This window comes from Somniosus microcephalus, chromosome 17 (assembly GCF_052327205.1).
Source record: "Somniosus microcephalus isolate GS21.2 chromosome 17, FLI_Smic_1.0, whole genome shotgun sequence".
Classification (NCBI taxonomy): Eukaryota; Metazoa; Chordata; class Chondrichthyes; order Squaliformes; family Somniosidae; genus Somniosus; species Somniosus microcephalus.
Genome location: NC_141003.1, coordinates 15,828,441 through 15,845,001, shown reverse-complemented (window position 1 = coordinate 15,845,001; position 16,561 = coordinate 15,828,441). Strand labels below are relative to the sequence as shown.

Below are 16,561 nucleotides of genomic sequence, written 5' to 3'. Positions count from 1 at the left end.
CTGGTACAGGCCTTTGTGTGTGTTTATTGTGAGATACTTTTTAGAGGTCTCCTCAACCTCCATCTGTAGATATGCCTGTGCCAAGTCAATTTTTGTGAAACGTTTCCCTCCGGATAGTGAGGCGAAAATATCTTCTATCCTCAGAAGAGGATACTGTACCGTGTGAAGGACCGGGTTTACAGTCACCTTAAAGTCCCCACAGATGCGAATTTTTCTCTGTTCCTCAGAGTTATTTTTCAATGCTTTTTTCATGACTGGAACGATGGGTGTTGCCCATTCGCTCCAATCTATTTTGGATAATACGCCTGCCTTTTCCAAATTCTCCAGCTCTGCCTCGACTGCCGGACGTATTGCGTATGGCACCGGTCTTGCCTTAAAAAATTTGGGAATTGCTGCATCTCCCACTTTTATTGAGGCGGTGATGCCTTTCAAAGTTCCTAGTTTCTCTTGAAACACTTCTTTGGCGTTGGCCAAGATGTCTTTTAATCGTTCAGGTATGATGTCATCATTGTTTTTTTCCTTACTGGTCACCGTCAGTGCCTGAATGGAGTGCCAGTCTAAACGTATCTTCCTTATCCATTCACGTCCCAACAACGGTGGACCACCATCTTGTAGAATGTATAAATACAACTTTTGTATTTCTTTGCCGTTGTATACCACAGGCACCCTTATTTTTCCTTTGGGGTAGACTTTCTGCCCCGTATATGTTTTCAAGATAATGGATGTGTCTTTTAGAGGTATATGCGAAAATAGCCTCTCGTAATCTCGTCGATTTATTACGGTTAGAGCGGATCCTGTATCTAGCTCCATTTTAACTGGGGACCCTGCTATTATGAGGGTAACCCAAATGGTTTGGTAATCCTCTTTGGCAAGTACATTATGTAATTTGAGACAGCTTAGTCTCTTGTTTCCGGAGTCGCTATCACTATTCTGGTCTTCGGAGCTATTGTCCGTCATCATTTGTACCTTTCTGTACTTTTCTTTATTGATTTTTTTTTTCTGTCAGTGGATTTATTTTGTCCAGATTGGCATACCCGTGCAATGTGTCCAATCTTACCGCATTGCCTGCATGCTTTGCCCTTGAACCAGCAGTCCCTCTGGTTATGGGTGGATCTGCCGCAGCGATAACATCTTCCGAACTCCTGTGTCATTTCATGGGTGCCGAAGTCCTGTGTCTCTTGTTGTATCTCTGCAGCTCCTTTTGCTGCTGCTTCGTATGATACAGCCATACTGAAAGCTTTGTCCAATGTTAAATCTTTTTCAGAAAGCAGTCTTTTTTGTGTTCCTTCACTTAAGAGACCGCAAACAAATTTGTCTCGAAGATAATCCGATAGTCCTGCTCCGAATTGGCAGTACTTTGATAGCTTTCTTAATTCGGTTAGGTAATCAGCGTTACTTTCATTCTTGTGTTGATTTCTCTTGAAGAGCTTGAATCGTTCCGCTATCAGCAGCGGTGTTGGGTTTAAATGCTCCTGCAGGGTATCAACAATTTCTTTAAAATTCTTGTCCTTTGGTTTGGCTGGAGTGATTAAGTTTCGTAACAGCCCGTATGTTTTCGCGCCCATTAAGTTCAGAAGTACTGAAGCTTTTTTTTCATCTGCTATTCCATTTGCAGTGCAATAAACCTCTACTCTTTCCACGTATGTGGTCCAATCTTCTATTTCGCCATCAAAAGCCTCAATATTACCAGATTTAGGCATTTCAGAAAAGATATGGCGCTTCCCGCACTTTTTTTTTCTTCTCTGTAGCAAAGATATGGCGCTTCCCGTGCTTTCCTGCCGCTGCTACCGATAACAACGCTGTTTTACTGTGGTTTCCGTTTATTCACTGTTGGAGACTCGTTCCCGACGGAGGTCTAAACGCTGACCTGCTTGCCGCGCCGGCCGTCTCCCGAGTGTACCCTCCCAGTCCGTTATTGCTTGCCTCCGATTTCGCTGTCTGTCTCAGCTGTAGAGCCCGCCGCTGGAGCTCCAGCCTGACGCCCAGGAAGGATTAGCGCAGTACCTGCCACCAGCTTGGCCAGCTGGTGAAACCACAGTTTCTCTTACTTCCTTGAGTCTTCTGGACGCTGGAGGAATCGATGTCCTTGAGGTGCTGCCGAATTGCAGGTAAGTCCGTTTCCACTTCGTCGCCACTGCAATGTATATTAGTTGCATATAACATGTAATTAATAATTACTTAAAATATGATGTACTAGTTAGCTAGAAGGGGAGGAATTGTGGTGTATGTGCCTTTAAGAGCAATTGTGGTGTATGTGCCTTTAAGAGCCCCAGGTGTGCGTAATGCCGGTAATTGCCACTTGGGCTATATAAGCCTGTGTATTGTATATATCCTTTAGAACCCCCCCCCAGACTTGCTTAGTAAATACCTATGAACCAACTCCTGTCTTCAGTGTCTTTATCTACACACGGACACTACACTCCCCATGTGTGCTTAAAACAAATATTCCTCTCGCTTCCAAGTGTTTCTTATATATATCCCTCAGAAAACTCCCAGTTTATTTGGATTGTGACCAGGTTTTTTGACACTTCCAATTCCCGCCTCTCAGGATATCATTTCTCTCTATAGCTGTTAATTTAATTGTCTGTCTGCCAGGGTATAGTTGGCACTGGAGTAAAACCAGTACATGGGAATGGAGCAGGACATTGCCATTTTGTGAGCTTAAATAGTTTTATTTTGTTTTATTTTCAGGCATGTTGGTTGGACTCACTGCATGTACCTGGGCAGTCTTTCGCACTTGGAGTGACTTGTTACTTCTTGTCATTTCCAAGTGACCTATCGGCCAAGGAATTTCTTCCTCGCTCCCCAACATAGGAACAGGAGTAGGCCATTGAGCCACTCAAGCCTGTTCCACCATAAAATATCATGGCTGATCTGTACCTCAACTCCATTTACCCGCCTTTGCTCCATATTTCTTGATACCCTTACCAAACAAAAATCTATCAATTTCAATCTTGACTACTTCAGTTGATCCCCAGGATCCACAGCCTTTTGGGGGATCTCATTCAACTTTGGTTTTCCAAACCTTCTATAGAAATTGCATTCAATAACTTCTCGAAACGAAAAAAAATTGCACAGCACTTATTTCCTACCTGGAATGGGCTCTATATTTGGTAGCTTTATATCTGCATCTTCCATGATTGACATTTTGCTTTTCGATACTTCATCTCTGGAAATGGTGCTGAATGCACTCTACAAAATAGTAGTGAAATGGTTACATTTTATAAATATTATTGGCAATAAAGAAATCACAATTGAATATATTTATTACAGTAGTATCGTGATAGGACTATGTACGTTGGAATGCTTACAACATAATCTTAAAATAGGTACTAAACCGGTTATAAATGAACCCCGGGGGAAAATAAATCTTCATACAAAGGATTATTATAATTATTAGAAATGCATTACCCCAGAAATTAGTTGAGATGTTTAAAAGGGAGATTTACCCTTACTTGAGAATTAAGAGTATTAAGGGTGGGGATTGCAATTAATAAATTAAAGAGCTGCTATGGTGACAGGGTAGCTTTGATGGAGCAAATGGCCCAATCATGTTAATGATTGCAATCACATTAAAGGAAAAATAGTTGAATATTCAAGCGTTAGTCCAATTTCCTCCAGACATTTTGTTATTTATACAGCTATTGACTCCGTATCTTTTCATTATTGTAAAATATGGCACTACATGGCCTAAAATTCTTTATTCCTTCCGTAAAATATTTCCCCAATATTATTTTAATGAAAAAGATTCCAATTTAACATCCTCATGATGAACTTAATGTATTTAATTATGAAACATAGAATTTTACTTACAAACACTAAAGCAAAAGAGTAAAGCAAAATAATTGGTATGTAATAAACTTAATAAAACGTAATAAACTTATTGAATAAAACATGGCTGCAATTTTCATCCCACCCCCCTCACATGAAGTGTGCTCCTTCTGACCTGTAGTTGTGGATTCAGCTCATTAGCATGATCCTGGTGTGCCCCCAATGCAGGCATACCCCCGAGGCAGGGACCTGCACCCAGGATCGGAGATGGAAATCCATTCAATCGCTCCGCCGAGCGGCCCCAACATGCCGCTCCCTTTGGGTGCGAGTTCATTTCTCCCCATGTGTGCTTAAAACAAATACTCCTCTCGCTTCCAAGTGTTTCTTATATATGTCCCTCAGAAAACTCCCAGTTTATTTGGATTGTGACCAGGTTTTTTGACACTTCCAATTCCCGCCTCTCATGATATCATTTCTCTCTATAGCTGTTAATTCAATTGTCTGTCTGCCAGGGTATAGTTGGACTAAAACCAATACATGGGAATGGAGCAGGACATTGCCATTCTGTGAGCTTCAATAGTTTTAATAGTATAATAAGTTATACCCTGGCAGACAGACAATTAAATTAAATGCCAACAGCATCAATGACCAGCGGCTGCAGTTAGGGTTGCCAACCCTCCAGAATTGTCCTGGAGTCTCCAGGACACATACTGTTGCGAACAAAACCAGGGTGAAAAATCATAGAAGCATTTCAAAACAAAAACAGTCGTGGTTTTTTTTTCCCATTTTCTTTGAACACTTTCATTTACTAACTATGAAAATATTGGAAATGGGAGGAAAGACTGTTTGACTGACAGTCACAGAATCTTCCAATCGGGTAATGAAGAGTCTGTTCGCTTTCCAGTGGACGTGGGAAGATGGTGCATGGCAATGATGATGATGGACATGTTGAGCGACCAATGGCGGGGACGTGTGGAGCGGGGCGATTGGAGGCGGGGGTTCATCTGATGAATTCTCCAGGAATATGTCGAACCAGAGTTGCCAACCCTAGCAGCGGGACCTTGCTGCTGCTATCCAAATTAGGCCAGCAGCTTTAGAGATCTTCTTCATGACCTTGCAACAGAAGGGACTTACATTCTGGTGGGTTCTAACAGATGGCAGCCAATCCATCTCAGGTGTTACAGTCAGCTTCTTTGATTGCCTTCCAAACAGCAATTGAAGAGAAAGAAGGAGGTGCTCTTAGGCCCCTCTCCCCTGAATTCCATACTATTACAATGCATGCACCTGTTGTGGACGTAGGATCTCTGTCCCCCCGATCCCCCACCACCCCAGGATGGCCCAGGAATCCTGGATCATCAAAAAGTGAACAGAGACACAATGTGACGTATCTGCGCCCCCTTTTCCTCTCCTTTGCGCCTCGGAACTGAGCATTTCCTGGTGTATAGGAGAGGGATAGACATTGTCTATGTGAAGTTTGTGAACCTCCACTACATTTCAGAGACACACGCTACGCATGGTTCTAATTTCAGTGTTATCAATCCAGCGTTGGTCTAGAGACCAACATCTCTAGAATTTGCTTTGGGGCTGGGCTGGCAGTATGTACACTTACAGCAAAAATTAATTATGCTCTGGATTCATTCGTGCTACTGCTGCCAGACCAGACTTACTGTAGAAATGGTGAGGTCGCCCTGTTATACATTCTTGCTTGATTTTCCCATATAATGGGCGGGCAATCGCTACCGCCTATTTTCCGCTGCCACTGAAAGTGAAGAGTACCCCCCTGTGCTACTGGGGTGAAAGTCGTCTTCGGCGGTAGCTCAGCACAGTCGACAATGAATCACCTCTTCATGTTCAAATCCCTCCTTGGCCTCGCCCCTCCCTATCTCTGTAACCTCCTCCAGCCCTACAGATCTGCACTCCTCCAATTCTGGCATCTTGAGCATCCCTGATTTTAATCGCTCCACCATTGGTGGCCATGACTTCAGCTGCCAAGGCCCTAAGATCTGGAATTCCCTCCCTAAACCTCTTCGCCTCTCCACCTCTCTTTCTTTAAGGCGCTCCTTAAAACCTACCTCTTTGACCAAGCTCTTGGTCATCGGCCCTAATATCTCCTTATGCGGCTCAGTGCCAGATTTTGTTTGATAATCGCTCTTGTGAAGCGCCTTGGGACATTTTACTATGTTAAAGGCGCTATATAAATACAAGTTGTTGTTTTACACCCCACCCGATATTCTTTTCCATTGACTTGTCAGCTGTGGCTCAGTGGTAGCACTATTGCCTCGGAGTCAGAAGGTTGTGGGTTCAGGTCCCACTCGAGTCTTGAGCGTAAAATCTGGGCTGACACTCCCAGTGTAGTACAGGGGGAGTGCTGCACTGTCGGAGGAGCTACCTTTTGGATGAGACATTAAATGGAGGCCCCGTCTGCCCTCTCAGAGGGATGTAAAAAGATCCCATGGCACTGCTTTGAATCAGAGCAGGGGAGTTGTCCCCGGTATCCTGACCAATATATTAACTTGCTGCAGCAGGTTCTTGGGCAAGATGTGGGTTTACATCCTAGGGTAGATTTTCTGCAATAAGGTAACAGGCTGCTGCCAGCGCTGGTTGGAAAGTTGTGGGCAGCACACCTGCAATCTTCCAATTGGCACTCTTGGTGAGCCAGATACCTCACAGTCAAGGGCTTGTAAATCTACCCTTCAAGCAATGATCAGAAGCTGAAGGACATAAGTAAGGAAACCTGAAGGGAATTGGGACGCATCACTGTGTGAGTGTCAAATGTCAATCGTGCTTGCTTTGAAATTCAAATAGAGTAAGCTATCTTTCTATTTCATACTACCAATGCAAAGTCTCTTGTATTTCAAGGTTGATTGTAGAAAACTATGAAGAGCCTGAACAACTGCAAAATGATGGAGCCAACAACACAAGTTAGACTGTATTGCAAAAAAGAATCAAGATGAGGCACTGCAGAGAAACAGGAGTCTCCAAGATACAGAAGAGGGAGAAAGATAAGTCTCTAATACCTGCATGAGAGTGTGGCATTTTTTAAACTTGTATTTTCGTACTGCTAAAATCAGCAGGTAACAGTATCACAAGGGTATTTCTCAAAGACAAACTGGCTGTGGTATTCTTCATAAGTGCAAATTGATAAACTGAGGTCAGTATCTGGTACACTAATGTCCTTTAGGGAAGGAAATCTGCCGCCCTTACCCAGTCTGGCCTATATGTGACTCCAGACCCACAGCAATGTGGTTGACTCTTAACTGCCCTCTGAAATGGCCTAGCAAGCCACTCAGTTGTAACAAACCGCTACAAGAAACAATAATAAGAATAAAACCGGATGGACCACCCGGCATCGACATTGGCACCGGCTACGGATACGACAACGGCACACCCAGCCCAGTCGACCCTGCAAAGTCCTCCTCACCAACATCTGGGGACTTGTGCCAAAATTGGGAGAGCTGTCCCACAGACTAGTCAAGCAGCAGCCTGACATAGTCATACTCACAGAATCATACCTTTCAGTCAATGTCCCAAACTCCTCCATCACTATCCCTGGGTATGTCCTGTCCCACCAGCAGGACAGACCCACCAGGGGTGGCGGCACAGTGGTATACATTCGGGAAGGAGTGGCCCTGGGAGTCCTCAACATTGACTCCGGACCCCATAAAGTCTCATGGCTTCAGGTCAAGCATGAGCAAGGAAACATCCTGCTGATTACCACCTACCGCCCTCCCTCAGCTGATGAATCAGTATTCCTCCATGTTGAACACCACTTGGAAGAAGCACTGAGAGTAGCAAAGGCACAGAATGTACTCTGGGTGGGGAATTTCAATGTGCACCACCAAGAGTGGCTTGGTAGCTACTACTGACGGAGCTGGCCGAGTCCAAGGACATAGCTGCCAGACTAGGCCTGTGGCAGGTGGTGAGAGAACCAACACGAGGGAAAAACCTACTTGACCTCGTCCTCACCAATCTACCTGTCACAGATGCATCTGTCCTTGACAGCATTGGTAGCAGTGACCATCGCACAGTCCTTGTGGAGACAAAGTCCCATCTTCACACTGAGGACACCCTCCATCGTGTTGTGTGGCACTGCCATCATGCTAAATAGGAAAAAATCAGAACAGATCTAGCAGCTCAAAACTGGGCATCCATGAGGTGCTGTGGGCCACCAGCAGCAGCAGAATTGTAGTCCACCACAATCTGTAACCTCATGGCCCGGCATATCCCTCACTCTATCATTACAATCAAGCCAGGGAACCAACCCTGGTTTAATAAGGAGTGTAGAAGAGCATGCCAGGAGCAGCACCAGCTGTACCTAAGAATGAGGTGCCAACCTGGGGAAGCTGCAACACAGGACTATATGCATGTTAAAAAGCAGAAACAACATGCTATAGACAGGGCTAAGCGATCCCACAATCAACAGATCAGATCAAAGCTCTGCAGTCCTGCCACATTCAGTCGTGAATGGTGGTGGACCATTAAACAACTAACGGGAGGAGGAGGTTCCATGAATATCCCCATCTGCAATGATGGTGGAGCCCAGCACGTGAGTGCAAAAGACAAGGCTGAAGCATTTGCAACCATCTTCAGCCAGAAGTGCCGAGTGGATGATCCATATCGACCTCCTCCTGAGGTCCCCACCATCACAGAAGCCAGTCTTCAGCCAATTCGATTCACTCCACGTGATATCAAGAAACGGCTGAGCGCACTGGATACAGCAAAGGCTGTGGGCCCCGACAACATCCCGGCTATCGTGCTGAAGACTTGTGCTCCAGAACTAGTTGCGCCTCTAGCCAAGCTGTTCCAGTACAGCTACAACACTGGCATCTATCCGACAATGTGGAAAACTGCCCAGGTATGTCCTGTCCACAAAAAGCAGGACAAATCCAATCCGGCCAATTACCGCCACATCAGTCTACTCGCAATCATCAGCAAAGTGATGGAAGGTGTCATCGACAGTGCTATCAAGCGGCACTTACTCACCAATACCCTGCTCACTGATGCTCAGTTTGGGTTCTGCCAGGACCACTCGGCTCCAGGCCTCATTACAGCCTTGGTCCAAACATGGACAAAGGAGCTGAATTCCAGAGGTGAGGTGAAAGTGACTGCCCTTGACATCAAGGCAGCATTTGACCGAGTGTGGCATCAAGGAGTCCTAGTAAAACTGAAGTCAATGGGAATCGGGGGGGGGGGAAACTCTCCACTGGCTGGAGTCACACCTAGCACAAATCAAGATAGTTGTGGTGGTTGGAGGTCAATCATCTCAGCCCCAGGACATTGCTGCAGGAGTTCCTGAGGGCAGTGTCCTAGGCCCAACCATCTTCAGCTGCTTCATCAATGACTTTCCCTCCAACATAATGTCAGAGCACAGAGCGGTCTGCACAGAGCGAGATTAAACAGAGTAGACTTGAACAAAGTACTTTGGTTGGAAATTTGGAAAGAGTGGGAATTTGGAGAAGAGAGGGAAGAAGTTGTTGCTTTTTGTCTACACTACTTGTAGTGCTTTGTGTTACAGGTAGATATTTAATTTCAGTACCCTTAACTTAATCTAGATCAAGGAAGTAGTCAGGAAACTAGACTGTAAACTAAGTTACCTAATTACAAATTAAATTAAATGTAATTAAATAAATCAAGGTCATATAGACATGGCAGTGCAGGTGGTGTGCCGCAACTGCAGCAAGTGGGAGTTTGTGGAGAGCATTGTGATCCCGGACAACCATGTTTGCAGTAAGTGCCTGCATCTTGAGGAACTTCAGCTCAGAGTTTTTGAGCTGGAGTCTGAGGTGCAGACGTTGCAGGGCATCAGGAATGGGGAGAGTTACCTGGACACTTTGATCCAGGAGACAGTCACACCCCTTAGGTTAGGTAGAGGTACAGGTCTGGTTAGTAGTCAGTGACAGGAGGGTGTGACTGCAACTCAGGCAGGTAAGGGGACCCCAGGTGCAGTGCTGGAGGAGCCTCAGCCTTTGCCCTTGTCCAACAGGTATGAGGTTCTTGCTGCCTGTGTGGATGAGGGAAAAGCCTATAGGATGGATGAGCAGGTTGACCATGGCACCATGGTGCAGGAGGTCATTCAAGTGGGTTTACTGAAAGGGAATGTAGTTGTGGTAGGGGACAGTATAGACAGGGGGAAAGATACTGTTCTCTGCAGCCGCGACCGAGAGTTCCAAAGGTTGTGTTGCCTGCCCGGTGCCAGGGTTAAAGACATCTCCTCGCGTCTGGAGGAGACCTTGGAGTGGAAGGGAGAGGATCCAGTTGTCGTGGTCCACGTAGGAACCAATGACATAGGTAGAACTAGGAATGAGGTTCTGCTGAGGGAGTTTGAGGAGCTAGGATCCAAATTAAAAAGCAGAACCTCAAAGGTAATAATCTCTGGATTGTTACCTGAGCCAAGCGCAGATTAGAGGTTTAACTGCATGGCTCAAAGAGTGGTGTGGGAGGAAGGGGTTTCAGTTCATGGGGCATTGGCACCAGTACTGGGGAAAGAGGGAGCTGTTCCGTTGGGATGGGCTCCACTTAAACCGGGCTGGGACCAGTGTCCTGGCGAACTGAATAACTAGGGCAGTAGACAGGGCTTTAAACTAATGAAGGGGGGGTGGGAGGATTCAGGAAAGAGTAAATTTAAAAGCAGTGAGAGAAATATCAAGGCTCTAGAGTAGACTTAGAGTTTTGAGTAAAAATAAGAGAGTGGGTCAGGAAGGGACAGAGAGAGTAACAAAGGTAATAAGGCATCAGTGACTAAGGTGACATCAGGGAAAAAGAAATAAGTCAAAGCTAAAGGCCCTATATCTGAATGCGCGAAGCATTCGCAACAAAATAGATGAATTAATAGCACAGATAGAAATTAATAGGTTTGATCTAATAGCCATAATGGTGACGTGGTTGCAAATTGGCTATGGTTGGGAACTAAATATTCCAGGATGCATAACTTTTAGAAGGGATAGGCAAAATGGGAAAGGAGGAGGGGTAGCCCTGATAATAAAGAATGGGATAAAGACAGTAGAGAGAAAGGATCTTAGCTCCGAAAATCAAGAAGTAGAATCAGTTTGGGGGGAGCTAAGAAACAGCAAGGGACAGAAAACATTGGTGGGAGTTGTTTATAGGACCCCAAACAGTAGTTGTAATGTAGGGCAGAGTATAAATCAGGAAATTAGAGGCGCATGTAACAAAGGTAATACAGTAATCATGGGGGACTTTAATCTACATATAGACTGGGCAAACCAAATTTGCAGTAATAGTGTGGAGGACGAATTCATGGAATGTATGCAAGATAGTTTTCTAAATCAGTATGTTGAGGAACCAACTAGGGAACAGGCTATTTTAGATCTAGTATTGTGCAATGAGAAAGAGTTAATTAATAACCTTGTAGTAAAGGGGCCTTTAGGAAAGAGTGATCATAATATAATAGAATTTCATATTGAGTTTGAAAGTGACTTAGTTAAATCTGAAACTAGGGTCTTAAATCTTAACAAAGCAAACTACGTAGGTATGAGAGGCAAATTGGCTAAGGTAGGTTGGGAAACTACATTAAAAGGTATGACAGTGGATGAACAATGGCTAGCATTTAAAGAATTAATACATAATTTACAACAAATATACATTCCTTTAAGGCACAATAACCCCACAGGAAAAGTGGTCCAACCATGGCTAACAAGAGAAGTTAAAGATAATATTAGATCAAAGGAAGAGGCTTATAATGCTGCCAAAAAGAGGAGTAAGCCTGAGGATTGGGAAGATGTTAGAATTTGGCAAAGGAGGACCAAGAAATTGATAAAGAAAGGGAAAATAGAATGAGAGTAAACTAGCGAGAGACATAAAAACAGATTGTAAAAGCTTCTATAGGTATGTAAAAAGGCAAATATTAGCAAAAGTAAATGTGGGTCCCTTACAGGCCAAGACAGGAGAAATTATAATGGGGAATAAGGAAATGGCAGAGAAATTAAACAAATACTTTGGGCTCGAATTTCCAAGCCCCGTGGAGGCGGGTTTGGAGGCGGGAGTGGTGGGAAAATTGCAGAATCGGGGGCAGGAACCCATCCCGCCCCCAACCCGCCTCCGTGCCAATGTCCCAGGAGGCGGGTATCCGACCTGTGCTGGGAGCCGCCTCCCCGAGGCGGGAAGGGGATTAGTGCCAATTAACTGCCTGTGAACAGGTAGTTAACAGGCAGTTTTTTGCCTAATCCCTATTTTTAGCCCTGAAGTGTGGGCTTCCCGACAGCTCTGAACCACGCCAAGTTAGCGAGACGGACCGTCGGTCTGAAGGGGTTGGAGGGGTCGAGATGTCTGTTGTGCAGGTGAGTGATGGGTGCATGTGTGCAGAGGTAAGTGTGTGAGGTAAGTGTAAAGTGTTTTAATGAGTTTTACTTACCTTTACTTTCTCCTGCAGGCTTCCTTCCTTCAGTTCTCGGGAGTCCCTCAGTTCACCGGCACAGAAAGCAGAATGGCCGCTGAACTGTCAAAAGCTGCAGCATTCTGCTTTCTGGTCTGGAGAGCTGTCTAACTGAGTCTGAGTAGAAGGACTCAAGTTAGAAGAGAGATTGTCAGTGTTTGACAGCTTCACAGAGCTGTCAAATGCTGATTTTTCATCTGTCAAAAGCTCTTGACAGATGAAATGTCAACCACTGACATCACCAGTAACCAGATATCCCTTAATTGGCCTGCTGAGCCCGCTGGGCGGGCTTAACAAGGTCAATCAAGGGAAAATAGCATGGGTTGGCCATAAGTCGATGGAGGCGGGACTACAACCCAAAAAGTGGGCGTCCTGCCTCCATCACATCCCCATTGATAAATTCGAGCCCTTTGTGTCTGTCTTCATGGAAGAAGACGCAAAAAACTTCCTGGAAATAGTGGACAACCAAGTGTCTAGCGAGAATGAGGAACTGAAAGATATTTGTATTAGTAAAAAAGTAATACTGGAGAAATTAATGGGACTGAAAGCTGATAAATCCCCAGGGCCTGATGGCCTACATCCTAGGGTTTTGAAAGAATTGGCTATAGAGATAGTGGATGCATTGATTGGCATTTTCCAAAATTCCATAGATTCTAGAACGGTTCCCACGGATTGGAAGGTAGCAAATGTAACCCCACTATTTTTCGAGGGGGTGACTAGTGGGGTGGATGAGGGAAATGCTGTGGATGTGGTGTACATGGACTTCAGTAAAGCTTTTGACAAAGTCCCGCATAGGAGACTGGTCAAGAAGGTAAGAGCCCATGGGATCCAGGGTGCCTTGGCGCGTTGGATCCTAAACTGGCTGAGTGGCAGGAGGCAGAGGGTGATGGTCGAAGGTTGCTTTTGTGACTGGAAGCCTGTGTCCAGTGGGGTACCTCAGGGATCGGTGCTGGGTCCCTTATTGTTTGTGATCTACATAAATGATTTGGATGAAAATGTAAAAGGTATGATCAGTAAGTTCGCAGATGACACGAAAATTGGTGGGGTGGTAAATTGCGAGGAGGAAAGCCTCCGGCTACAGGACGATATAAACGGGTTGGTCAGATGGGCGGAAAAGTGGCAAATGGAATTTAACCCTGAAAAGTGCGAGGTGATGCATTTTGGACGGACAAATAAGGCAAGGGAATACACAATGAGTGGTAGGACCCTAGGAAGTACAGAGGGTCAGAGGGACCTTGGTGTACATGTACATAGATCCCTGAAGGCAGCGGAGCAGGTAGATAAGGTGGTTAAAAAGGCATATGGGATACTTGCCTTCATTAGCCGAGGCATAGAATATAAGAGCAGGGAGGTTATGATGGAGCTGTACAAAACGCTGGTGAGGCCACAGCTGGAGTACTGTGTGCAGTTCTGGTCGCCTCACTATAGGAAGGATGTGATTGCTTTGGAGAGGGTGCAGAGAAGATTCACCAGGATGTTACCTGGGATGGAGCGCCTCAGCTATGAAGAGAGGCTGGACAGGCTGGAGTTGTTTTCCTTGGAGCAGAGAAGGCTGAGGGGGGACCTGATTGAGGTGTACAAAATAATGAGGGGCATAGATAGGGTAGATAAAGAGGAACTTTTCCCCTTAGTGGGGGGGTCAATAACAAGGGGGCATAGATTCAGGGTAAGGGGCAGGAGATTTAGAGGGGATTTGAGGAGGAACTTTTTCACCCAGAGGGTGGTTGGAATGTGGAACTCAATGCCTGAAAGGGTGGTGGAGGCAGGAACCCTCACAACATTCAAGAAGCATTTGGATGAGCACTTGAAATGCCATTGCATACAAGGCTATGGACCAAATGCTGGAAAATGGGATTAGACTGGACAGGGATGGATGGGCGGCGCAGACACGATGGGCCGAAGGGCCTCTTTCTGTGCTGTAAAACTCTATGACTCTATGACTCTATGACTCTATTTAAGAAAGGAGGGAGAGAGAAAACAGGGAACTACGGACCAGTTAGCCTGACATCAGTAGTAGGGAAAATGCTAGGATCTATTATTAAGGACATGGTAACAGGGCACTTAGAAAATAATAATAGGATTGGGCAGAGTCAACATGGATTTATGAAAGGGAAATCATGTTTGACAAATCTGTTAGAATTCTTTGAGGTTCTAACTAGCAGAATAGATAAGGGGGAACCAGTGGATGTGGTGTATTTGGATTGTCAGAAGGCATTCAATAAGGTGCCACACAAGAAGTTATTAAACAAAATTAGGGCTCATGGGATTGGAGGTAATATACTGGCATGGATTGAGGACTGGTTAACGGACAGAAAACAGAGAGTAGGAATAAACGGGTCATTTTTGGGTTGACAAGCTGTAACTAGTGGGGTACCACAAGGATCAGTGCTTGGGCCTCAGCTATTCACAATCTGCATCAATGATTTGGATGAGGCGACCAAATGTAATGTAAGCGGTGAGGAGGATGCAAAGAGGCTTCAAGAGGATATAGACAGGCTAAGTGGGTGGGCAAGAACATGGCAAATGGAATATAACGTGGAGAAATATGAAGTTATCCACTTTGGTAGGAAAAATAGAAAAGCAGAGTTTTTTTTAAATGGTGAGAGATTGGGAAATGTTGGTGTTCAGAGGGACCTGGGTGTCCTTGTACACGAATCATTGAAAGTTAACATGCAGGTACAGCAAGCAATTAGGAAAGCAAATGGTATGTTGGCCCTTATTACAAGAGGATTTGAGTGTAAGAGTAAAGACGTCTTACTACAATGGGATGGGAGGATTGTCCTATGAGGACAGATTGAGTAGACTAGGCCTATATTCTCTAGAATTTAGAAGAATGAGAGGTGATCTCATTGAAACATACAAAATTCAGATGCAGGGAGGATGTTTCCCCTGGCTGGGGAGTCTAGAAACAGGGGTCACAGTCTCAGAATAAGGGGTCGGCCATTTAGGGCTGAGATAAGGAGACATTTCTTCACTCAGAGGGTGGTGAATCTGGAATTCTCTTCCCCAGAGGGCTGTGGAGGCTCAGTCGTTAAGTATATTCAAGACAGAGATTGATAGATTTTTGAATATTAAGGGAATCAAGGGATATGGGGATAGTTCAGGAAAGTGAAGATGAGGTAGAAGATCAGCCATGATCTTATTGAATGGCGGAGCAGACTCGAAGGGCCAAATGGCCTACTCCTGCTCCTACTTCCTATGTTTTTATGTTAAATGGGGATGTTCGCTGATGACTGCACAGTGTTCAGTGCCATTCACAACTCCTCAGATAATGAAGCAGTCTATGCCCACATGCAACAAGACCTGGATGACATTCAGGCTTGGGCTGATAAGTGGCAGGTAACATTCGCGCCACACAAGTGCCAGGCAATGACTATCTCCAACAAGCAAGAGTCTAACCACCGCCCCTTGACATTCAATGGCATTACCATCGCCGAATCCCCCACCATTAACATCCTGGGGGTCACCACTGACCAGAAACGTAACTTGACCAGCCACATAAATACTGTGGCAACAAGGGCAGGTCAGAGGCTGGGTATTCTGTGGTGAGTGTCTCACCTCCTGACTCCCCAAAGCCTTTCCACCATCTACAAGGCACAAGTAAGGAGCGCGATGGAATACTCTCCACTTGCCTGGATGAGTGCAGTTCCAACAACATTCAAGAAGCTCGACACCATCGAGGACAAAGCAGCCCACTTGATTGGCACCCCATCAACCACCTTAAACATTCACTCCCTCCACCACCGGCGTACCATGGCTGCAGTGTGTACCATCTACAAGATACACTGCAGCAACTCGCCAAGGCTTCTTCGGCAGCACCTCCCAAACCCACGACCTCTACCACCTAGAAGGGCAAGGGCAGCAGGTGCATGGGAACACCACCATCTCCAAGTTCCTCTCCAAGTCACACACCATCCTGACTTGGAAGTATATCGCCGTTCCTTCATTGTCGCTGGGTCAAAATCCTGGAACTCCCTCCCTAACAGCGCTGTGGGAGTACCTTCACCACATGGACTGCAGCGGTTCAAGAAGGTGGCCCACCACCACCTTCTCAAAGGCAACTAGGGATAGGCAATAAATGCCAGCCTTGCCAGCGACGCCCACATCCCAGGAATGAATTTTTAAAAAGTAGTTGTTCCAGGTGGCCAAGGCTGTCACATTCAATGACAAGCATCTTAGACCATTATCAGATAATGCCTTAATTCAATATTGATGAATGGCTACTTGGTTTAATTAAGTCATGAGAGGTGTATGGTCTGTTTCCTTTGTTCGAGAGTGTTTGTGGGGGGGGGGGGGGGAGGGAGGGGGAGTGGTGTTGCCAAGCCCCATGTGACAGTGACTTTGATTGACAACTGTTTCTGAGACCTGTGAGAAGGACAGGCTCTTGATTGGCTGGAGCCC

At 45.5% G+C, this 16,561-nt stretch overlaps 1 protein-coding gene and 1 pseudogene across 5 annotated transcripts in view; both read right to left on the bottom strand.

The window, feature by feature from the left end:
* Positions 1-16,561, bottom strand: part of LOC147105528 (tyrosine-protein phosphatase non-receptor type substrate 1-like) — a 535,426-nt pseudogene that overhangs the window by 304,670 nt on the left and 214,195 nt on the right.
* dnai7 (dynein axonemal intermediate chain 7) overlaps positions 1-16,561 on the bottom strand; it is a 227,593-nt gene that overhangs the window by 195,834 nt on the left and 15,198 nt on the right. For all 5 annotated transcript variants that reach the window (XR_015081513.1, XM_086009971.1, XM_086009968.1 and 2 more), the window contains exon 6: positions 3,093-3,192. Coding sequence is in view for 4 of the 5 variants with exons in the window: in XM_086009971.1 (XP_085866097.1) it covers positions 3,093-3,192 (100 nt within the window). In the remaining variant the exon portion in view is untranslated. The remainder of the gene's footprint in view (positions 1-3,092; positions 3,193-16,561) is intronic.